General features: G+C 36.5%; 3 protein-coding genes across 3 annotated transcripts; 2 read left to right on the top strand and 1 right to left on the bottom strand.

Moving 5' to 3' along the window:
* Positions 1 to 172: 172 nt before the first annotated feature.
* Positions 173 to 6,733, top strand: baiap2l2b (BAR/IMD domain containing adaptor protein 2 like 2b). Its single transcript, XM_077719739.1, has 14 exons — positions 173 to 764; positions 848 to 923; positions 1,006 to 1,092; positions 2,605 to 2,666; positions 2,756 to 2,827; positions 2,903 to 2,992; positions 3,372 to 3,503; positions 3,744 to 3,848; positions 4,333 to 4,438; positions 5,044 to 5,251; positions 5,317 to 5,394; positions 5,439 to 5,715; positions 5,803 to 5,846; positions 6,110 to 6,733. Exons 1-14 carry the CDS (start codon positions 711 to 713, stop codon positions 6,183 to 6,185), a joined length of 1,467 nt encoding a protein of 488 aa, XP_077575865.1. The 5' UTR covers positions 173 to 710; the 3' UTR covers positions 6,186 to 6,733.
* Positions 6,734 to 6,765: 32 nt separating this feature from the next.
* Positions 6,766 to 16,860, bottom strand: pvalb7 (parvalbumin 7). Its single transcript, XM_077719737.1, has 5 exons — positions 16,722 to 16,860; positions 8,071 to 8,139; positions 7,870 to 7,999; positions 7,217 to 7,326; positions 6,766 to 7,140 (listed from the first exon to the last, which is right to left on the bottom strand). Exons 1-5 carry the CDS (start codon positions 16,726 to 16,728, stop codon positions 7,115 to 7,117), a joined length of 342 nt encoding a protein of 113 aa, XP_077575863.1. The 5' UTR covers positions 16,729 to 16,860; the 3' UTR covers positions 6,766 to 7,114.
* Positions 9,221 to 20,715, top strand: ncf4 (neutrophil cytosolic factor 4). Its single transcript, XM_077719740.1, has 10 exons — positions 9,221 to 9,340; positions 9,737 to 9,821; positions 9,922 to 10,128; positions 11,437 to 11,481; positions 11,845 to 11,972; positions 12,917 to 12,965; positions 17,627 to 17,725; positions 18,078 to 18,229; positions 18,795 to 18,860; positions 20,235 to 20,715. The coding sequence occupies exons 1-10, from the start codon at positions 9,309 to 9,311 to the stop codon at positions 20,443 to 20,445; spliced, it is 1,074 nt and encodes a 357-aa protein (XP_077575866.1). The 5' UTR covers positions 9,221 to 9,308; the 3' UTR covers positions 20,446 to 20,715.
* The last annotated feature ends 3,128 nt before the right edge of the window (positions 20,716 to 23,843 follow it).

Here is a 23,843-nt window from a genome sequence, read left to right as displayed (position 1 = left end):
CCCCCCCCCAAAAAAAAATGCCCCCCCCCCAATGTTCTCCCCCCCAAAAATGTTTTTTTCCCTAAAAAAATGTTTTTTTTCCACAAAAATGTTTTTTCCCCAAAAATGTTTTTTCACCCAACATTTTTTCCCCCAAAAAATGTTTTTTCCCCCAAAAATGTTTTTTATTTTTATTTTTAGCATGCTACCCAAAGAACTCCCACTCAATAAATAAACAGCCTTTTTTTACCCAAAAAGTAACATTTCAAAATACATTTACAACTATTAGTCAAATGATTGGTTATCTACAAGTAATTAACTTATGTAAATTTACATAGAAACCATGTAAAAAGCTACACAATTGGACATGTAACCCCGTCCTTTTTTACGCCCGCCTTTCCTTTCAGGCCAACTAATCAATAATTCACCTAGCAGCTCATATCGATGGCGCCCGCTCCCTTTTTCCTCTCTCGCCCTCCACCACTTGCCCTCTCTCTCTAATCCACAGGCTGAGCTGAATTTTCATTGCAGGAGGATTTTGCCAAGGGCAGCCAAAGGATTAAAAGAAATAAATAAAAAAAGTTGAGTGTGTCAGGCAGGTGTTTTTATTTTTTTTGCATAGTTCACAGGAAAATCAAATCTTAAAAAAGTTGACTTCGGATCAGTGATACCCTAAGTTTTCTCCACTCGGATATAATTTGAATTTCATATTTACTCTCCTGTTGCGCACCATGTCAGGAACCAGCAGTGACCAGCTGCACAAATCCACTTTATCTGTCTATTCTGTGAGTACCAAGCGTCTTATTCTGTCTTCAATTTTAGGGCAAAACTCATATTTGTTAACCTTTTTTTTTTTGCTTTTCTGCAGAATTTGATGGAACATTTCAACCCAGGCCTTCAGAAACTAGTTGCCTTAGGTAACAGTTATGTCAAAGCTTTCCAAGGTAACTATAATTCTATACTATTTTGTAGTTCTCAGTCAAGTTGTTTAAGTAAAAAACTAAATTATGTTTTGTTTTTTTGCAGAATTAGCTGTTTGCAGTGAATCTTATTTCAGTGCTGTGGCCAAAATGGGTGACCAGGCCATTCACACACTATCTTCTCGCTCTCTTGGTAAGTTGTGAATAACCCCATTTTTTTTTAACCCAAGTATTGAAATGATAAATGAAAAAAAAAAATGCTTTAACTCCATATATTTATTTAGTCATAAATCTCAGCTTATGTTTTTCATATGTTTTTAAGATCATTTCAAATTGTGTACGCCATATAACAACTTTTCACTATATAAATATAGCGCGTCAGCAAGCAATGTACCCAGACAGTCAAGCTGTCAGCGTCATACAGTGACATCTACAGGATCTTGAATTTAGTGCATACACAAGGCGCACTGAATGATTGGGCGCCCTGTCCATTTTGGAGAAAATTTATGACTTAAGTACACCCTATGTGAGTAAATATGTTCCATTTGTAAATATTTTTATTGCTTAATAAGGGGAATTACAATGATTAATAAAGGAAGCAATTGGTTGACAGGCTGAATAGGCATCTGTTAACAGTTTTTCAGATAATTATCGCCCCAAAAAAACCTACCAGGCAGTCAATGCATGAGTGCTTCAAATATTTTCCACTAGTGTCACTTTCACTTTGACCACCACGGCGACCCCTCGTTGTTCAGTCCCACACGGTCGGTTCCCTTCATTAGCGTCCACGTGCTTCTGGTGCTTTAGATAACTTGAGAAGGTCAGCCCAGCGTAGCATGACGATTGGTCCCATTGAGTGATGGCCGCTGAATAATTGATGGGAATAACCTTGCGTGCTCATTCGCTTTGTCATGATCTACTTGTTTCCTCACCTGGACAACACATGACCACCACTGTAGTTTTCCTACTATAAGCCGCACCAAATTATACACAAATTCAGACCTACAAGGCAACATATTAGTGTCTTACCGTATTTTCACGACTATAAGGCGCACTTAAAAGTCTTAAATTTTCTCCAAAATAGACAGTGCGCCTTATAATCCAGTGCGCCTTATGTATGGAAAAAACAGAAAACCAAAAACGAAAAACCATCACTGTGGGATATTAAAAAAAACGCAAATGCCTGAACTGAATACTCAATACTGTTAAATATGCAGATGCCATCTTAGTTTACAAAATCTTCCAACATATAGCTCCTCCCCCACTGCAAGATTTTATACACAAAAATCAAAACATCAACAATGGCAGGCTCTAGAGGTGACTGTGAAGTAGTGAGTGCTTCATACCTGGAAGTCAATAGCAATTACCATCTTTTCACCACTATAAGGCGCACTTAAAAGTCTTCAATTTTCTCCAAAATAGACAGTGCGCCTTATAATCCGGTGTGCCTTATGTATGGAAAAAGTTTTAAAATTTGTCATTCATTCAGGGTGCGCCTTATAATGCGGTGCGCCTTATAGTCGTGAAAATACGGTAATCTAAAAAAAGAAGAAAAACAATGAAGCTAGTGAGACCTTGAGCCCTCCCTCTGGGCAGTCTGAAATCTCACCATAGGATTTTTTGTTTGTTTTTGTTACATGGAACCACTATATGAACCTGTTTGCTTAAAAAAATATATATCTTAATTATATAACTGTTTTTTTAGGGGATGTCCTGATCCAGATATCTGAAACACAACGTAGACTCACTGCTGAGATGGAGGGAGTGGTCAGTACTTATAATAGTACATCTTCTTAAATACACAATGGTGACAACAAGAAACTATTTTACTGCAATTATGGTTGTCCTCGCCACAGTTCCGATGGTTCCAAGTGGAGGTGTTGCAAGCCATGGAGAAGAACGTCAAATTGGACGAGGAGTACATCGACGTGAGGGTGTTGGTGGATAGAGGCTTCTTTTTCAAAAATGTCTGGGTGTGAATTAGTTTTTTGTTGTTGTTGCAGGGTAGTCGGCGAGTATACGAAATGGAAGTGAGGAACCAGGCAGGAGCTTTGGAGAAGCAGCTAAGACGAGGAGCCTTCAGAGATTCTTTGGTAAATCTCATTTGTGTACTAATTAGTACAAATAAGACATTTAATCATGCATTCTTTTTTAGTATTTTGGATTTCTGGTCCCTTTTTTTTTTCAAAAATAGAATTTTTAGACATATTTTTAAATCTAAAAAGTACAAAAATCAATTAAACTGAGAATCTTTCCTCTTTTCCACTTACTATTTTTATATGTAAATACAACAAGTAGTTGAATAATTACACGTTTTCCTTTTTAATTAAAACAAATACAAGGTAAAAAGGAAAAATGTCATCTTTTTCCACTTTTTTTTCAACCAAAAAATCAATCAGGAAAGTTCCAGAAGCTAAAAAGTACAAGTAAAGTAGACCACATAGAAAAAAAAAAGTGTGTTTGTGTTAATAGGAAAGCAGCGACTACATGCACTACTTGAAACAAAGCCAGCAGGAGATCCTAAAAGAAGAGGAAAGACGCTATCGTTTCTTAGCCGAAAAACACTGCGGTCTGACCCAGTCACTTCTCTTCCTGGTTAACAAGGTAAACAAAAAAAAAAACACACACCACCCACGGGCTGCAACTTGGAAATGAGTTTGTAATCTTCTTACCTGTGATGGAGAGCTCATCTAATACACCCTGAGAAACTATTTGTCAAAGTCACAAACAAGCCAAGGCCAAAGCATGAATAAGCAACTCGGCTTTATTTTTTCTTATTGTTTTTATTGTTGTTTAATCAAGCCAGGATTTAATGAGGTGTTCACCTTTCTCATCTTTATTCAGACTGGCATGTCACTCCAGCAAAAAGCAGAGGGATGGAAGGAGAAAGTCAACGAAAGCAGAAGTTCTGGGTCACGAACGCCCACAAATTTGGACCAAGAAGCACAGGTAAGAATGATTTAGGGCAGGGGTGTCAAACATACGGCCCGCGGGCCGGATCCAGCCCATCCAGTGGTTTGGTACAGCTCGGGGAAGAAAGCTGCATTGTATAAAAAAAAAAGAATTTTCTTTAAAATGTGTAGTTCTTGTATTATCCGCTAGGGGCGCAGTGTTTTAGTACGTGCAGACAACATGAATTGACATTTATTTATGTTCTTATGTTGTTCTTTTGTTCATAATATATTGTTCATAATGTAAAAGGAAAATTCTTTTAATAAATATTTTGATAATTTACTCATTCTTTGCACTAATTATTAGTATTAGTGACTAATACAAAGGAAAAAAGAGGGCTTATTGTTAGTTCTATGTCATTTAGGACATTATTTGCTTAAAAAATCAATTCCTAAACTGATTTAGATGTGAGTGGGAGGGTGATGTTTTTTTGCTAATTGTCAGTTTGTACAATTTTGTCATATTTTTCATATCTGTGCAGCTACGAGGCTCCGTAAGCTCTCTACTACAAACAGTAGCCAGAGATGACGATGACATGTCGTGGGCTAGGAGGGAACAACTGGCTCTGGGCAAGGTTCCCTCACGAGGTGGGTGACCAATTTTTATTGTTTTGCCAGTAACACAAATGCTTAAATTGTGTTTAGTTATATTGGAATATATTACTTATGTTGGGGGGCACAGTGACCTCATCTTAGTCATCGCGGTTAATGGGGACCGGGACCACCCGCAATAAGTGAATTTCCGCGAAGTAGGGATTCCCCTTCAAAAATGCTTAATTTGAATTTAATTAAAAAAAATGTTTTTTAATTTTTAAATATATATTTTTTTATTTTCATTTTTTTACCCCCCTGTATACAGTACACCATATAGAATACGGGTAGAGAGAGTGAAATTCATGTTATAACAAAAGCAAAACTGTAAAATATGTTGTTTCAATGTAATATTTGTATTTTTTTCCCCCAAAAAAATCCGCTAAGCTCTGAGTCCGTGATAGCTGAACCGCAAAATAGCGAGGGAACACTGTACTTCAATTATTGCAGACACACAAAGTGTTTTGCTGCCTCCTGCTGGTCGGAGGTGGATGAAAACCTTACTTAAATCGTTCATGTTATTGTTGGTGATGTGAGCTGGCTTACCTGTAGTTGTCATGGCAACAGATGACTAGTCTCTTTGTTTTCTCCCTAAAATTCAGCCCCATCACCCCTGCCGAGTCGCTCTCGCTCCAGCTCGGTCGGAGAATCCTTAGGTCTGGGTGGAGGCCGTCCCATGAAGGCCTTGGTTTCCCATCCCGCTTCATCCAACCCGAAGCTACTGCCTTTCAACCGAGGGGAGACGCTTGTCGTGTTAGTGCAGGAACCGCGAAACGGCTGGTTATACGGGCGCACCGACAGTGGGTTAAGGTACGATACCTGTCCAGGAAAGGTCCATTTTGCGTTTATTTATCTATTTATTCGACCCTTTCCAGGCAGGGCTGGTTCCCCGCCGCTTATGTGGGCCCGATTGAAGATTTCGACAGGTTTGACAACAATTGTTCACTTTTATCGTTCTACATTCTAGACATTTAATATTCTTCCTACTTCTCAGCAGTGATTCTGTCCAAAGTAGCGGTACAAACAACTCGCTAGACCCCGGCGGCTTCCAAATCGACCAATCAGAGACCGGGAACTATGGCGACGTCGCTCCACCGGCTACGCCTAACCGCAGAGCATCCGCAGACTTGCGGGCAATATCGCCAGTCCCTGAAAAGAAAGCGGAACCTGTTCAAACAAAAACTTTACCAGAGGTACCGCCTCCACCCAAAAGTCTGAATCTCCAACCCGGATCTGTGGACCCGCGATCGCTTTCACCTGTTCCTGATGCGCAGGTACTCAATCGATCATTATTAGCATGAAAATAATAATCAAAAGTATTTTTCATTAAAAGGTGATTCATTTTTTTGGGTCTTTTTCAGAGTTTATCACCCAACGGCCCACCTGACAACCCCCTTTTCCCGAGGTAAATTTTGATATTGCATGAAAATGAGTGGGTTTGAATCCTTTGTAAGAAATGGCTTATTTTTAATGATCTTTTCCAAGTAGCTTATTAGTACATTGTATTTATTTTTAAATTTTTACTAGTATTTTGACAAATTTATATAGTATTTCTTTATTTCCCAAAGTTTGAGACCCCTACACTAATACAAAACACTTTAATTTTTCATTTTTAAATCATCTTAATCCTAGTATTTTGTGACCTTTGCCATCATCCTCTCATTTTAGAGGCACAAACCCATTTGCCACTGTGAAGCTCCGCCCCACCAAGACTGATGACAGATCCGCCCCTCGAATTCTATGATTGGCCAAGGGCAGTTTCAGCAACCGTTTTTCAGGGAGCAAACCATGACTTTAACTATTTCACTTAAATATTTATGCTTATTTTGAAGTAGACTCTTCACATGTTACTCATCTAACTGAATTCCTAACAAATAAAATGACATTGCTTTCACACTGAAACAATGAGTTCAAATATTGTTACCTTTTGGCCTCTAAATACTCAATTATGTCAAATCTATTTTGACTGGTAAGTTTAAATACATTTTTCCATTGTAGTTTAGCTTAGAATATTATCTAATTGGATATTTTAACTGTAATAAGCTAAGCCTTTTCTGTTATTCTGTGTTGCTAAATGCTAACATGATGCTATCTTTCTAGAGTTTATCTTCCCTACGTCACTTTGCTACAAAAGCACAGGTAAGTTGCACAATATTGTCATATTTAAATCATATTTTCTAAAAATGTGAAATTTAAATACTTTTATAGACTTTTATATTGTTTTTTTTAAGTATCCGCCAACTGTTGTAAAAATATGAATGTCTTTTTTAGACTTTCCCATTTCTCCACCAAAACAATGTTACACAAATATAATAAACACCCAATACTCAATCTTCTTTTATTATCTCACTTCATCATTGTCATTTTTTTTAGGTGGAATGCGTGGTAAAGAGGATTCTTACCGGCATGTGAACAAACCGTAAAATTAAAAGACATTAAAGGGGGTACTCTTTGAATTCAACAGCACTAGCACCAAGGTTTGTTTCTTTATGAACTTTTTAAGGACCAAAAAAAACAACCAAAAAAAACATTAAACCCAAATCTGGTGACAGATCCCGCAGGGTGCCGCCGCCTGTCGACCGGTTCGACTCCCGTGGGCGGTGAGTGGTGTCGGAATGGCGGCAGGTACGAAATATGAATGTGGGGAGATGGAGAAGGACTTGCCGATGCCTCCTACTCATGCACCATGGCTTCAAACTCTGGTGAGGAAGGAAATTGGAATGAGAGGATTTTTGGGATTTAAAAAAAAAAAAAAATTGGTGAAACCCAGCTCACCGTCAATGCCGATCTTGCCGTCGCCATCTTTGTCGGCGGCTTTGAGGAAAACTCTTGTTTCGTCGTCTGTCAAGTCTCTGCCGTCCTGGGAGAAGCCCTTCAGGACAAACCTGAAAAAAATGATTTTTTAATGTAAAAAAAGATTTTATGTAAAGAATGATTTTTTTGTGTGTAAAAAATGATTTTTTTGTGTAACATTTTTTTTTAAATGTAAAAAATGATATTTTATGTAGAAAAAGATTTTTTTTGTCTAAATAATGATTTTTTGTGTATTTTTTTTTTATGTAAAAAATGTTTTTTTTAATGTAGAAAATGTTTTTTTAATGTAGAAAATGTTTTTTTAATGTAGAAAATGTTTTTTTAATGTAGAAAATGTTTTTTAATGTAGAAAATGATTGTTTATTGTAGAAAATGATTTTTTGTGTAAAAAATGATTTTTTTGTGTAAAAAATGAATTTTTTGTGTAATTTTTTTTAAATGTGAAAAATGTTTTTTTAATGTAGAAAATGTTTTTTTAATGTAGAAAATGATTGTTTTATGTAGAAAATGATTTTGTGTGTAAAAATTATTTTTTTTGTGTAAAAATTGATTTTTTAATGTAAAAATATTTTTTTTATGTAAAAATGTCAAATTAATGTGGATTTTTAACTTACTTGAGTTCCTCTTCTTCTATGAAACCACTTCCATCCACATCCAAAACCCGGAAGACCTGTTTGACGCTCTCAGCCGACATGGCCGTCATTCCCACCAAGTCGAAGAACTTTTTGGGGTCAAATGTCTCTGCTGTTCGGCAAAACAAAAACCAGTAAGTGTAACCCCGCCTACCCCTTCCCAAAAACCAAATCCAATCCAACCTGCAAAGGCATCAAGAGCTTTCTTGATCTCCTCTGCTTTCAACAGGTCCGTCATCACCATCCTGTCAGCTAGAAGAAAAAGAAAAAAACAGAACACAAAAAAAAAACACCCTGAGAAAACACATCAGTTGCCATAAAAGCCTCCATCGCCATGGCGACAAGGAACAAGGTTAACTCAAGCTTATGTTCTGATCACTGTTTGTTGCTCGGCGAATTCGTGACTAAACGCCATCCATTCAACTTTTCTGAGTTTTGACCCTATTCAGTCAAGAGAAAGAAGAAAAAAAAAACACGCATTGACTTTGAGTCAGCTTGAGTGGGAGACGTCAGGCCCCCACCGTGTGCCAACGTCGGTATATTTAGCCAACCACGCTAAGGCTTTTTTGCATGTGAGGGCGGCCGTGGGTGCCTTTTTCAAAGGAATCCACCCAGTAGTTACTTGCTTGGCCTGTTATGTAGCCAAATTCTTATTATGTAATGACTCAGCAAGTCGTTTCATTTGGTAAGAAGCAACTAAATCACGAAAAATAGCGAAAAAGCGGTTTCAGTCGCAGATAATCAAGTTGGTCCGTAACAGTCCCTTTAGAATCCTGTTATTGTTTTAGGGTATTTTATGAATTGGGAAGGATTGATGTGCGACAATGATAAATACAATTAAAAATATATATATATTTTTAACGATAAATGTAAAAAAAATTTAACAAAAAAAATTTAAAAAATTGTTTTTCAATAAAAAATGTATTTTTTTATGTCAATTTAAAATTTTTACTCACTATTTTGGTTATAACCTTTTACTTAATAGGCTTCTTCTTATGAAAGTATACTTTTTAAAAAAGGATGAGTAAAAATATACCATTTTAATTCACATTCTCCATTTGCATGCTAGTTATGTTAGGTTATACCCAAATTCTGGTTGTCATAATTTGGAGGAATTGAATTATTAACAATTAGTAAAATGTGGCTCTCATTGACCGTGATAGGCGTCCAATCACTTTATTAATAATTTTCAGTATTAAAGGGTGTAGTTTTAGTTTATAACTGGCATATTAAAAATCACATTTATATATGTTTTGAATGACTTGTTGGTTGCCATTTGCCAGCTGCTCTCGGTTCCCTCCCTACTTGTTGTACATTGGAGATTTCAAAAGGGAACTCTCACTTCCTGATGCTTCTTTTTACCCTTCGCAGACTTTTGAAATCATTCTGTGTGCTTCTTAACTCGTCGGAGACTTTTGGCCATGTCGCTCCCACAGCAGCTACGCGGCAAAAGGTAAAATTTTGATTTTAGCTTTTTTTTAAATTATATTTTTCGATTTTACAAAAAGATTTTTGACCTAAAAACACAGAAAAATGGATTAAAAACTTACAATTATTGATTGAAAAGGGGGAAATCGGGAAATGTAATATACATCTATACTCTTCATTTTAATTTGATCCTAAAACAGAAAGTCAGCACTCATCATTTACTTTCCCGGGCCACACAAAATGATACGGTGGACCAGATTTGGCCCCCGGGCCACCACTTTGACACATATGCTCTAATGGATTAGTTATTATTGCATCTTTTTGTATTATTATTAACTTATTTGACCTTTTTAGACCCACCAGGTTTATAAAATACTACAAATAAACCCTGTCTTTGCTAATATTGCATTTTTCCTTCTAGTGATTTTGACCAACTTCCCGATAACATCCCCATCTCTGCCACCATTGCGGATATCGAAGAAAAAAAAGGTTTCATCGACTATTTTGTAAGTTGACATCTTTTGTAAAAAAAAAAAAAAAGTAATTACAAGGTGAGCGTTTCCAAGCTGAAAGAAAAAAATGTTTGTCCTTCATTCATTGTGCCAGAGATTTGTCATTGAGGTGAAAACCAAAGGTGGGAGCAAATATCTCATCTACAGGCGCTATCGAGAGTTTTTCAACCTGCACCAGATCTTGGAGTCTAGATACTCTCCAGAGGATCCAGATAGACCAGGTCCCAACACCTGTGCTCTGCCTACCCTGCCAGGTAGGGTTTTTTTTTTTTTTTTTTTACCGAAAATAGCTTTTCAAAGCGTTTATCTTTTGATTGCTCCACCTGCCTACGTTTGATTGCGCCACAGGAGGCCGTTTAAACGCTTTGTAACCAGTGTGGAGGCTCCATGGGGGGAAAAAGGCCTTTTAGAATGGTGGCAAGTGGTAGAATAATGGCGTGGGGGAGATTTAGATGTTGTCTTACATCAGTGGTTGTGGTTACGGAAGACAATAACTGCTGTGTTTTGCAATAACTGACTTTTGCTTTGCTCATAACATGAGTTTTAGGTAGTCTTGTGGTTTATTGGATCAGAGTGACACAATCTGGATTTGACACAATCTGGAATTGACACAATCTGGATTTGACACAATCTGGATTTGACACAATCTGGTATTGACACAATCTGGAATTGTCCCAATCTGGATTTGACACAATTATAGAATTGACACAAATATGGAATTGACACAAATAAGGAATTGACACAATCTGGAATTGACACAATCTGGATTTGACACAAATAAGGAATTGACACAATCTGGAATTGACACAATCTGGATTTGACACAATTATAGAATTGACACAAATAAGGAATTGACACAATCTGGAATTGACACAATCTGGAATTGACACAATCTGGAATTGACACAATAGGGATTTGACACAATATGGATTTGACACAATCTGGATTTGACACCATCTGGATTTGACACAATCTGGAATTGACACAATCTGGAATTGACACAATCTGGATTTGGCACAATCTGGTTTTGACACAATTATGAAAATTGACACAATCTGGAATTGACACAATGTGGATTTGATATATGAATTTATAAATGTACTGTCTTTTTCAACAGTGAAGATTTGAAATGAACAGAACTCATCTGTCATTTTATCCCACTTTTGGATGAATGATTTTGCACTCAGCATTTGATTGCTTTTCTTTTTTTTCTTTGAATGTAAGCCGGCCTATCACCATTTTATTTTTGAAGAAAACGGAATAGATGATGATTTCAATCAGTTTCAATCACTGAATAGCAGGAGGGGGGGAGGTTCAGCTTTTTACGCAAACTTTAGCGTCAGCCACCGAGGAGAGCTGATGGCTTTAATTGCAGAGCTCATCAAGATTGGAAAAGGGAAACCGAGGGAAAGACGTCAGAGGGCGGGACGGCAAGCGTCAAGGGGGGGTTTTGATCAAGTGAAATTTAATAACGCCATTAAATTGCCCGGGGAGTCATCAAGTTGACTGACAACTCATCTTTAATCAACTGGCCTCCACTTTTAGTCTTTTAATATCGCCCACATTTGCAGTTGAGCATTCTAAAACATTTCTATCCATGTGTCCTCAGGTAAAGTGTTCATCGGCAATTCCCGAGCTGAACACGTATATGAAGGTAACGCCGTCGTCGTCGGAGCGCTAGCAAAACTCTCAATGCGCCTTCAGGTGGGGCGAGCGCTCCCTCCCGTAGGTGGACCCCGCTGACGTTTATCCGAGCGTCGGTTTGCTCAACGTAGGCGTCTTCTTTGGCTTTTGCCCCGTGCCCACACCATGCCTGACTGACAGCAGTTGTGGGACTTTTGACACTTTGCGTGCAGCCAAAAAAACTAAACAAAAAACACAAGCTAGCAAGTTGTCTTCTCCCACTCGCTCGCCTCGCTTGTTTGGCCGCAACCTACGTGTTTTTTCTCTCTCCAGCTTCGTTAAACTCAAGGTTCCCTTCCCATACTATCTGTAAGATTCCATCTTTTTCGTACAGAGGCTTTTGAGTCTGCCAACATGGCTCCTGCTGGACGACGATCTCAGGATGTTTTTCTACCAAACCGAGCAGGACAGTCAACAACTGCCTCGAGCGCTAAGGCGTCTACGACCACCAACCCGAAAAGTGTAAGATCGTCACCCCCAAAGTATCCCCCAAACATAGTGCCCCCCCACCTCAATTTTACACACATTAATGCACGATAACTAACTAATGTCTAAACTAATAAGGCCACACCAAAAAAAATTCAGTTGGCAGACAATAAAACGGATTTTCTCACATATAAGTCGCACCTGCGTATAAGCCGCACCCTAAAAATTGCCTTTAAATCGTTGATTTTTACAATTTCTCTCGTATAAGCCGCACCCTGATTCAGATTTTTCACCTCCATATTCATGGATATAATAAGGGAGTACAAATTTGCTACTTTGAAGGCAAAATCTTTAAAAAAAATCATCATACATGGTATTTCTGAGAATCTGTTATAAATCAATTGCTGGATTGGACATTTCTAAAGGGTTTTATAGGGAAAAAAAAATCAAAAAAATAAGTCACTTGAGCAGTGAAAAATCTATTTAGTTTAGCGTTTTATCAGTTTATTTTTTCTCTTTTGAAATAACTGCATTGTTTTGCATTATGGCGTTTCGCCTTTGTCACCTAAGTCTAATTTGTGCGCATATAAGCTCTACCCTCGATTTAGTCATTTTACGACAAATACGGCGTAAAGGCAAAAAAATACAGTAGTGTCTACAAAAAAATCTCATTGAAGAATACTTAATACTATGAATAAATAACATCTGATAAAATAATAACAATTTTAGCCATTTATTAAGAAGCCCAAGAGTCATTCTTTTCCTTATTTGCAATAATCATTAGCGCATGACACATTTCACCAAGAAAACATGTCAAGGGGAACTCTCTCAAGAGGAAATGATGCAAAATTTCACTCATGACTTCCCCTTTTATCACACAGGTGCTTTTTTCCCAACCCCTTTTTTTGGCATTTTCTTCTTTATCACACCAAATTGTTCCTCTTTTTCAAACTGCTAATATATTTTTTTGTATCTTCTAGGAAGACGGTCAAAACCACAAATGACCTTTTCTCTTCTCCAAGAGCCGAGGTAAGTCTCTGTTTTATTTTTAAATTGTATTTATTTATTATTATTGCTATAACGACCACGCTGCTAACTCCCTTGCGCAAAACTTTGTTATAGCCAACGTTCGCCAGGGTTGACCATGCGGGGGTGTTGGAGCACAAACGCGCTTGCAGTAGAAATCAATACATGCTAATATGAGTTTGTTAAATAATTGGTTTGTTATGGTTGGATTGAACCAGTTTATTGTACATCTAAATGGGGAACCAATCCGATAATTTAGGCCCGATAGTCCTTTTTAAACCTTTGAAAATGTATTTTTGTTTATTATATTCGATTTAGGGCTAAAATATGTGGGCAAACTTTTCAGCCCGGGGGCTACATTGACTTTAAAAATGTGACAGATGGGCGGGGTCAACACAAGATATGATAACATATAAAAAAGTGCATCCGTTAACAGTACATATGAAACATAAACAGAAAAAAAGGAGTAAAGTATTAACATACTCATCACTCATCATTAAGGTAAAAAGTATAAAGTACTAAGTCAAGTAAAAATGTATTAAGAAATATTAAAATGTCATTTAAAAAAAGATAGAGGGGCTGTAAAACACAAAAAAAACAATGGACAGAGCTACTGCCACTGGCTTCCGCCTGACGGCGCCATCTTGGGAGGAAAAAAATAAAATAAAACATTATTTGGACAATGTCGGCGCCCGGATTAAAAAACCTGACGGGCCATATGTGGCCCGCGGGCCGTAGTTAGCCTATAAATGGGCTAAAATGACATCATCTCAGTCTTAAGAAATGAGTTGCCGATGCTGCTCAATATCTATTCTTGGTCTACCCGAGTTTTCCGAGTGTGGAAATGTGTGGCACACATGGCACAAAGTGATTTCACGTGTTGTTGCAGCTCTTGTTCGATTCGCACCTCCTGCCCTTTGCAGAACACTTAACTTAGCTGAAACTGCTCCCACACCGAAATGAGTTTTTTTTTAATACAAAAAAAAACCTCAGCAATACACACTATTGCCGCACTCTTATATATTATATTATATATTATTACTTGCTTCTCCCTCGATCTCTGTCTCCCACATACATATCCATGGCACGGGGTGTAATCTACCCACAGCTCTGCCAACCTACTCAACATTTTATTTTAACATGCTCTCGCTCAGAGGACCGAGTGCTTCTCAGCGCTCTTACCACGTCGTGTTTTCTGGATTCTAGAAAATATTTGCTGCTAAGATGACCATTTGTGTATCAATTTAACAATACTACATTTGGTCCCTCTGCCAAAAAACAAATCTGCATGACGCAATTGCGCACTATTCTCGTCTTCTCTGCGCAGCAGCAATCATATGGCGCGCAGTAAATAAAATCCAAACTTTGTGTTTTTAACTTTTTCCCCATGATGGCGCCGTTTACGCGGCAGCCAGTGGCAGTAGTTATTTCCACTCTTGTGTTTTATGTGTTTTAAAGCATGTTTTACATGAAAAATTAGATGGAACATTGACATGCACCTGCTTATGGAGGTTGTCTTTTTGCCTAGACAAATGAAAAATTAGAGGGAACATTATGAGCCGTTTAATCTTTCATAAAACTGAACAATGTCCCATTTGAATACTGGCGTCGTGGGATGTTCGATACTTGAATTACCGTATTTTCACAACTATAAGGCGCACTTAAAAGTCTTAAATTTCCTCCAAAATAGACGGTGCGCCTTATAATCCAGTGCGCCTTATATATGGAAAAATGTCATTCATTGAGGGTGCGCCTTATAATGCGGTGCACCTTATAGTCGTGAAAATACAGTATCTGCTCTTTTAATAAGTATTTTTAGGCTCACCAACTTTATCAACGACAACTACTAAAGATGCATAACATACGAGTATGTGACAGCTACTCATCAAGTGATTCATTGATCTTGGACAGACAAACACTTCAATCCAGCTAGTTTTGTGTCCATACAGATCTTCAGGTGTCAAAATAAAACCTCAAACCCCCTAACAGACCTTATAAACAAGGCATTCTTGAATTTGAGGGACCACAGATAGGCCAAGAACTTCATAAAATGACCCAAAAAGTCACGGACAGCATCTTATTCATAGCCATGTTATTTCTTATAGTATTCTCTGGAAACTTTCCGCCTGCTCATCCCTCGCCTCCCTTTCACCGTGCCAGAAACGACGGCAAGGATTCTCAGCTGTAACCATGGAAACATGGCTGGCTGGATGTTGCGTATTGGCCTGCAGGTAGTTGGGCTTGGCAATCCAGCAAGTCCAATCTGCCTCCAGTGCAGAGCAACTGGATGGTTTTTTTTCCTAAAGTATTCTTCTCATGGCTTTCTTCTTCTTCTTGTTACTACTAATAATGTCACCAAGGATTTTTATAAGCTTGTTAAGGTGGATGGGCGCACGTCTAATTGCGCAGGTTGATTACTCCTGCGTCGGCATCGACCCAGGCGTCATTTGCGCTCGTCCCCCAGCGTCACACAACGACACTAAGTTCCTAGTTACGTTGGAGCGTCATATTAATAGTCCTCGGCTCGGCTATTTTCTCACACAACCGTGAATGAGATGTGAGGGGATTAGAGAAATCCTAGCATAGATTTGCTATCTTTTGTAATGGTTACATCACTCTTTTGTGTTGGTTCAAATGGAAAAAAAAACGAAGGACATTTTTATTATCCAGTATTAGTGTTTTCATGCAAAATATATTTTTTTAAATCCATAAAAAATATTTAATTTTTTAAAAGTTTTTTGTGCATGGTGCATTAAAATAATGACCTGTTTTTTAAAAATAGTTATATATTTAAATTGTGTTATTATTTAGGGTTGACACTAAAAAAAAAAAAAATTAAGTATGTTTTCTATTGTAAAATACGGCAAAAAAATTGTGCACTTTTTTGGAGAATCATTTTTGGAGTAGTATGCACATTTTTTTGAAAATATAATGCTTTACACAAATAAATTATACAAAAAAAAATTAAAAAAAGGTAAGTTTGCTAAAGTAAAATATGGCTAAAAAATGTGCAGTTTTTGGAGAATAATTTTTGGAGTAGTAAGCACTTTTTTTATAATACAAGGCTATACACCAATAAATTACACAAAAAGATAAAAATAAGTTTGTTTGCTATAGTAAAACAAGGCTAAAATTGTGCACTTTTTGGCGTAATAACCAAATTTAAAATTACTTTACAAAAATATTTTTAAATAAAAAAATGACAAAATAACTTATTAAAACATCTACCCTTTTTAACAAACCAAATCCAAATTTTTTAAAAGAAACCTTAAATTCACCCCCATCCATAAACTCTCCATTCACAGAATCAAGATCTTAATCTTATTTCTCATGCAAGCGTGTCGGTGTCAGTAAGTAATCTGGCAACAGATCTCTAATCCAGATTCCCCTATTCTCCCTCCACGTGGATTAAAACCACACACTTCTCCTAAAACAACATTCAATGACAACTGAAAGACCCAAAAAACATCGAATACCCCATATAACTCCCAATAATGCATTAAACTGAATATAAAAACAACTTTCCCAACCAACCAATCCCCTTCCCCCAACACCAATTTCCCAACTTAATAGGCCCTATATCATCATCTTTCTATGGCATCTCCACCCCAACCAACCCAATTCTCACCTGTTGAACATAATTTCCCATTTCCAATGCACCCTTTGAATAATCAACTCACTTATTGACAACAACATACAAATACACACATTAGCAACAACACACAGACATAGAAATGGGATGCCATAATGTCCTCTCACCACACATGGTCCCGTGAAGTTGATCCCGATCTTTCTTTCTCGCTCGCTGCGAGCCAAGCGGACAGCAGAGGCAGCAAGTGATGTGTCAGCTGCTGCGCACCTCTGTTTAAATTTCACTATTCCAACCTCCTCCTCCTCCTCATCATCCTCCTCCTCATACTCCTCCTACTCCTCCTCTTCTTCTTCACCTCCCTCCTACTGCTCCACATTCTTTTTTTTTTTGGATGCCATTTCTCCTCATCTGGCCAGTTGTGGCTAGTGTTCTTGTCCAGTGGCTAAAAAGTTGTCCAGATGGAGCACTTTTTGGGAAACTTTACTTTATATGGCAAAATCTGTTGTATAGGATATGGAATTTAGACTTGAAATATTGGAGTTCTTTTGTTCTGAGGGATTGTGAGTTTGAAGTATATTTTATTTGGTGTTAATTAAAGGAAAATTATGGATATGAGAGTCATGTGATAGAAAAATATATTATGTCCATTTATAGGATGTTTATACTATGGAATTAAAAGAAATAGAGTTTAGAGCAAGGGTGTCAGACTCGGGTTGGTTCGCGGGCCGCTTTAATGTCAACTTGATTTCATGGGGCCATTTTAGATATAATATTTAGATTTTTTTTTAGTAAATAGACTAAAAGAACTAGATTAAAAGCCTTGAATATTCAGTTTTTTATTGATCTAAAACTGTTTATTTTAGATTTTTTTAAATATATTTTTAGATTTTGCAAAAGGATTTTTGAACTAAAAACACAGAAAAAATTGATTAAAAAATGACAAAATATTTAGATTTTTAAAAAATAAATAGATTAAAAGAACTGAATATTCAGTTTTTTTTATAGATGTTTATTTTTAGATTTTTTATATATTTTTAGATTTTATCAAAAGTGATTTCTTGTCTACTTTCAGGCCATTTCTGACTTTTGTGGCAGCAGCAAAGCAGAATTGAACCTTAAAGCAGGAGACTTGATCTTCCTACTTCATCGAGTCAACGGTGACTGGTTGGAGGTAAAAAAAAATGAGGATAAGAACCAGAAAAATGAATTTTAAAGTTCTTTTGGTGCAATTTGATGTCAGTATACCTCACTTAATAATAAACACACTTAATTTGTATATTACATTAGTTTTTTTGAAGACTTTACTTCCTTTTTCATTGATTCCGATGGGACAAAAACACTTGATGATAGCTTAATTTGCTTTTATTTCATTATTTAACACTACTTTGTTGTGATTTCCGAGTCAATTCACACAAAAACAAAGACATTAACGTCCTCATTGGTGTAAATTGGCTGCCAGCTAACACGTCTCCGGGTGTGAAGTTCTCACACTTATGCTTTTGCCATCATTTTTTTTTTTAAAGGGCACGGTCAACGATCAGACGGGGATTTTCCCAGAATCCTTTGTGAAAATCATCAAGCCCCTTCCGGAGAGTGAATCGGAAGACGAAGGAGAAGGCCCCAACTGCAGTTGCCTGCGATGCTACATGCTAACCCCCTCGGGAGTCCAAACCAGGTCTTGCATTTACACATTTGGGATTTTTATACATAACGTATTTTCTGGCATATAAGCCGCATCCGCGTATAAGTCGTACCCTTTTAAAATGGCCTTAAAATGGTTCAATTTGACCATTTTTCTTGTATAAGACGCCCTTTGATTCACAATTATCATCTCCATTTTAGATATAATATTTAGATATATTTTTTTATAAATGGATTAAAAGAACTGGATTAAAAGCCTTGAATATTCCATTTTTTTATTGATAAAACAATGTTTTAGCTTTTTATATATATTTTTAGAATTTACTAAATGATTTTTGAACAAAAAAAACAGAAAAAAATGATTTAAAAATGACAATTATTGATTTAAAAGGGGGAAAATCATGAAATGTAATATACATCTATATTTATTATTTTGATTTGATCCTAAAACAGAAAGTCAGCACTCATCATTTACTTTCCCGGGCCACACAAAATGATGCAGCAGGCCAAATTTGGCCCGCGGGCCGCCACTTTGAAACATGTGCTCTACATGATTAGCTGTTATTGGTATTTATTGGTATTTTTGAATGTGCTTTCAGAGACGTTTGCGTTCAAGAGGACCTGAACATCCGTCCAACGCACAAAGAACTGCTGTCTCGTATGAGGTGATTGTTTTTAAAAAAGACTAAAAGTCCACTACTTATCTCATCTTTGATAAAAAATCAGAAAATTGTGATAATTGACCAAAAAAATAATAATAATGGCCTTACTTAATGAGTGTCAAAAGGTCACCATTCCATCCTTGCTATACGTAATTCCATTCCGTGATGCATTCAATGACCGTGGGAATTTAGAAACTTTTGCCTGGCCATATTACCAATAGCTTTTCTTTTTGCCATGATTACTTAATTTACATTTATCAAATATACATCAAAAAGCATTGGTAGAAATAAATACATGGGAAAATAGATAGAAGAGAATATAGAAGAAAAAGTAGTGAGCTCACCTTGAGCTGGTAAACGGTGGCCCGCCAATCACAGGGTTCATCAAATGAGCCCCCGAGGGAGCTTCCTCGGCCCCCCAAGCGTGCTCTCATCATCTCACGCCCGCACGCAATATGCTTATTACAGCAGCGTATGCGCTCGTTAGCTATTCTGCCTCGCTAACGTGATTAGCTCGTAATCATTTCTACTTTCCTGCCGAGATTTGCATCGGATTATTTGGAGTTATTGGCAAATATATTGTTTGTCACACAAAAGAACTCAAGTGAAGGGGCTATTAGAATGTTAATTTTTATTTTTTATGGCATTATTTGCATATTAAAATAACATTTAATAAGGAAAAAAACTATAACATTCCAGAAAAATGCTCTTAAATATTATTTTTACAGGTTTAATGTAAAACTATCATTTTTCAACACTATTTATCAGTAATAAATGGCAATAATAATAATAAGTTATTTTATGTAATAAAAAATATTTCATCAAAGTAGTAATTATTCTTATTATACCATTTTTGTTAGGCTTATTTAAGTAAATAAACTATTATAATAATTTCTAAATATTAATATTGTTAACACCAAAGTACTACCGTAAGAACTAATTTAATAGTTGTTTTTTAAAATATTTTAATGTAATAAAAAATAAAAAATATGATTAACACTGATTATTTTCACGACGTCAATATTTAAATCATTTGAATAATAAATTTAGATTTTTTTTGTCATTAAAAACAAAAATATTGCTTCACATACTCATTTAATACTACTTTAATATCATTTAAAAAAAACTGCCTCGTGTACTTTTTACGTCAATAAGTCAAAAGTAACTGAATAATAAATGATAAGACTTGATTCATCAACTGTCTCATTGTTCATAAATAGTGGGTTATAGTCAAAAGATGGAAAAAATCTTCTTCATAAAAAATGTATTTCCAGACTAAAAATAAAAAGATCTGGCAACGAGCATCATTAATCCACTTGCTTATTTTTGGTCTCCATGGCAACCATCACATTCAAACATGTCTGTCTATCTTGTCAGGGACATTTTCAGCGTGGACGACATCGCGCTCAACTACCGCGACCACCAAGGCGATCTCATCCGCGTTCTGGACGACGAAGACGTCTTGTTGATGATCGACGCCGGGCGAGCTCGAGTGGCGGCGACCATTCCCAGGCCCGTCAATCAGTTTCCGTGGGAACTACACGTGACCCTGGCCTCCGACTTCTCTGTTTACAACACCGACGCCTAACAGGTTTTTACTCCTTAGCCATCGGCCGCCATTGACGGCGATCCCCGTCCAATTCAAACCGATTGGTCGCCGTCAGTGGCAGCCAAAGAGCTGCACTCGGAACATTTCATACATTTATTTGATAGTCAAATTGTCCTTTACGTTCATGTACCAATCGCTATGCATTTTCTACATCGTCACTCTTAAAGGGATTGTTAGGGGTGTTTGTGATTGGCTGCGAATGTTTCAAATAATTGGCACTAATTGGCTAATAAACTATTTTTCGATTTATTTTCTTGTTATTTTTTAGTTCTTTGTGGCTTTTATGATTTATTTTAAATATAATTTTCAACTTTAGGAGGAATTTTAACATTTTTTTATGCGTTTATGTAAGAATAATTGTTTTTTCTCATTGATATTAGCCAAAAAACGGTAGAGGCTGACGCGCGGAGGTGTAAATGGATGCTTTATCTCTATGTGTTAATGGTTTTCATCTCGGCGGCCGTGATGACGCCACTTGCGTTGGCCGCCAAAAGAAGCGTGAACACATTGGCAAAACGCGCGTTAATCAAAACAAGTCGGCGCTTCATTTTCACAAGAAAATGGGAAAGCACATGTACGACTGACTGGATATTTGTCATTGGTTAGCGTAGAAGAAATTTGGGGCCAATACATTAATTAATTTTACATTTATTGATAGGAGTAGGATTTTATTGACATTTTAGCAAAATGCGTTTCTTACAAAAATATCATTAAAAATTGCCATACAAGATAAAACCCTCAAAAGTCATTCACTATTACATACATAGTAATAAATTACTAACAACCCCCACACTAAGTAAAGTAAATTATTGTAAAATTAAATGTTACAAAAAATAAAAAAATAATATTGTCCTTAGTAATTATATTTCTATTAATATATTCCTATACCAGACAGTTGTGCTCATTTTAATAATGTAAAATTTAATAGGAAAAATATTATTATAATATTTTTTTTTGAATAGTTGATACACAAAAAAGACCAAATTTTATGTTTTTAGGAACGTTATATTTGAATGGAACTAAAAAAAATCAACTAAATATTCATAGTAAAGCCTGATTTTTAAATCTAATACTGATTTTTAACCGCATTATTTCACTATAAATCACCCCTACTTTATGCTTACTTTGTACTTATACCAAATGACCACAGTGCGTCGCTGTTGAACCACTTTTCAAATTCTTAATATCGAATATAGTATAATGTAATTTAGTCCTATTAGATATTATCTATACTACTTACCTCCACAAGGGTTGTTGGGGGTGCTGGAGCCTATCCCAGCCAACTATGGGCAGTAGGCGGAAGACATTATTGATATGATATTATTTGCTTCATTTTATTATCAGGAAAATTCCACCCAAAAAGTTTGCATTGCACACTTAGAGCAATTTTAACTTATTTAAATCCTAATTGGGGCTTCCCATTCAAATGACAAAAATATATGTCAAAAAGACAAAAAAAGTCCATCAAAAAACAGCTATATCAATCAATTCCAATGATTGGTGAATCCATCAATTCCAAAAAATGAAAAAAAATATGCGTCAATTCTAATGACGTACCTATTATTCATTTTGATGTATTGGACTAGATTATAGTTGATGTCATTTTTTTTGGAGCGATGTCTTCTCACCCCCAGAAAGACAAAGTACAGGTCTATTTTGCTCGCATAAACCACAAAAACCAATGGGCTTCTAACTCAGATGTGAAAAACACACACAAAAACGTAAAAAAAAAAGGCGGTTAGTTCAGAAAATGTGGAGGAGGCGCAAACCGCCGGCAGTCTGTCGTCTCCATCTTGGACTGGGACGACCGTGTTAGGGTTTGATTCCTTGAAATAAAGCACTCAGTTTGTAAGGGATTACTTCAAAGTGGACAAATATCGTGCTTAGATTAAGGCGAGCGACGGACTTTGTGATGTTTCGGTGACATTGAGGATTTAGGATGGGAAAAGAGTTTAGAGATAAAAAAAAAACAAAGTGATTGCATGCAGTTGTTTTTTTTTATGCCAAGTGTAGCAGATGAATTTTAAAGGTCAGCAAATTTGGGCTTCATTGTTTTTTTCTGAGCCGTTGTGACACTATTTTTCAACAGGGGCTGGCTCTAGAGGTGGCTGTGTAGTTCCCTTCAAAAAGGAGTGTCAAAGTGGTGGCCCAGGGGCCAAATGTGGCCCGCTGCATCATTTTGTATGGCCCGGGAAAGTAAATGATGAGTTCTGACTTTCTGTTTTAGGATGAAATTAAAATGAAGAGTATAGATGTATATTACATTTTCTGATTTCCCCCCTTTTAAATCAATAATTGTCATTTTTTAATCATTTTTTTCTGTGTTTTTAGTTCAAAAATCATTTAGTAAAATCTAAAAAAATATTTAAAAATAAACTTTGTTTTAGATCTATAAAAAAATGAATTTTCAGGGCTTTTAATCCAGTTCTTTTAATCCATTTATTTAAAAAAAAATCTACCCGAGTCTGAGAAAAAGGATAAAAAATGGGACAAAATGCAAGAACATTCCTTATTAATATTTATCTGGCAGCAAAAAGGAGAAATGTAGAAAAATATGGTAATTTGTAGTCATCTCTCTGTACATAAATTGGCATTTAGAGGAATTAAATGAAAGGATAAACTCTTGAAAATCTGATGATAGATTCAACAAGGTAAGGTTGAGCCATATTGGCATTATTATTACATATTAATGCTTCTGTTTTTTAATAATGTGAATCTAATGATAGATTAACTGTGGATTCCATCCAAATTGAGTATTTTATTTGTTGGTTTTAATGTTATTTGGCTGTGTACTATGATTTTGTTTGTTTTTTTTGTACCCCTTGACTCATTAAAGTTCAAGCAAGGCTGCGGTGGTCCGACATAGGCGTGGTCCTTGGTGTGTTGGAGCAAAGAATAGACCATTGTTATCCAGAGGTGAGACAGAAGAAAGGAAAACCATTTGGGAAAAGTCCCTCTAAAGGTCCAAAAACACACACAAATACACGTTAAGTATTGATAAAGTGTCCAAAAGAAGAAAATATAGAAATAATCTTCATGCGATTGTTCCCATCTGCCAAGCGGCGTCTGGGGTCTCCGCCCTTGACCTCCAGCACGCGCACGCCAGCCGTCATTTTTTGCTTATCGGGCTTCCATTTTTTTTTTTTTTCCATCTTTGTCTGTCTTTGTCAGCCGCCCGACATTCTTTTGCGCCCAACGCCGTTCGTCAATGTTATCTAGCGCGACGCTTCCTTCTGCTGCGTTGGCATCGGGGCGTCTTTGAGGGTGCCGGATCAGGGGATTTGAATGCTGGCGTAGAGGATTTTTTTTGGGGTCAAATTTCAAGTGTGAATTAGTCATTTTATCTATTTTTTTAACTTTTTATTGGCTTAAACAAT

The sequence above is a fragment of the Stigmatopora nigra genome, chromosome 6, assembly GCF_051989575.1.
Source record: "Stigmatopora nigra isolate UIUO_SnigA chromosome 6, RoL_Snig_1.1, whole genome shotgun sequence".
Taxonomy (NCBI): Eukaryota; Metazoa; Chordata; class Actinopteri; order Syngnathiformes; family Syngnathidae; genus Stigmatopora; species Stigmatopora nigra.
Note: the sequence above shows the minus strand (reverse complement) of the source record. Positions and strands in the feature narration are given on the sequence as shown.

Bases quoted from the DNA above. Each gene is read 5' to 3' on its own strand.
- baiap2l2b (XM_077719739.1), top strand. From the start codon at position 711: ATGTCAGGAACCAGCAGTGACCAGCTGCACAAATCCACTTTATCTGTC. The intron at 2,667-2,755 runs GTCAGTACTTAT...TCCTCGCCACAG, and splicing joins CTGCTGAGATGGAGGGAGTG to TTCCGATGGTTCCAAGTGGA. The intron at 4,439-5,043 runs GTGGGTGACCAA...CCTAAAATTCAG, and splicing joins GGGCAAGGTTCCCTCACGAG to CCCCATCACCCCTGCCGAGT.
- ncf4 (XM_077719740.1), top strand. From the start codon at position 9,309: ATGTCGCTCCCACAGCAGCTACGCGGCAAAAG. The intron at 11,482-11,844 runs GTAACGCCGTCG...TTTTTCGTACAG, and splicing joins AGCTGAACACGTATATGAAG to AGGCTTTTGAGTCTGCCAAC. The intron at 18,861-20,234 runs GTGATTGTTTTT...CTATCTTGTCAG, and splicing joins GAACTGCTGTCTCGTATGAG to GGACATTTTCAGCGTGGACG.
- pvalb7 (XM_077719737.1), bottom strand. The intron at 8,000-8,070 runs GTTGGATTGGAT...TTTGCCGAACAG, and splicing joins AGCTCTTGATGCCTTTGCAG to CAGAGACATTTGACCCCAAA. The intron at 7,141-7,216 runs GTGAGCTGGGTT...CTTCCTCACCAG, and splicing joins CGGCAAGATCGGCATTGACG to AGTTTGAAGCCATGGTGCAT.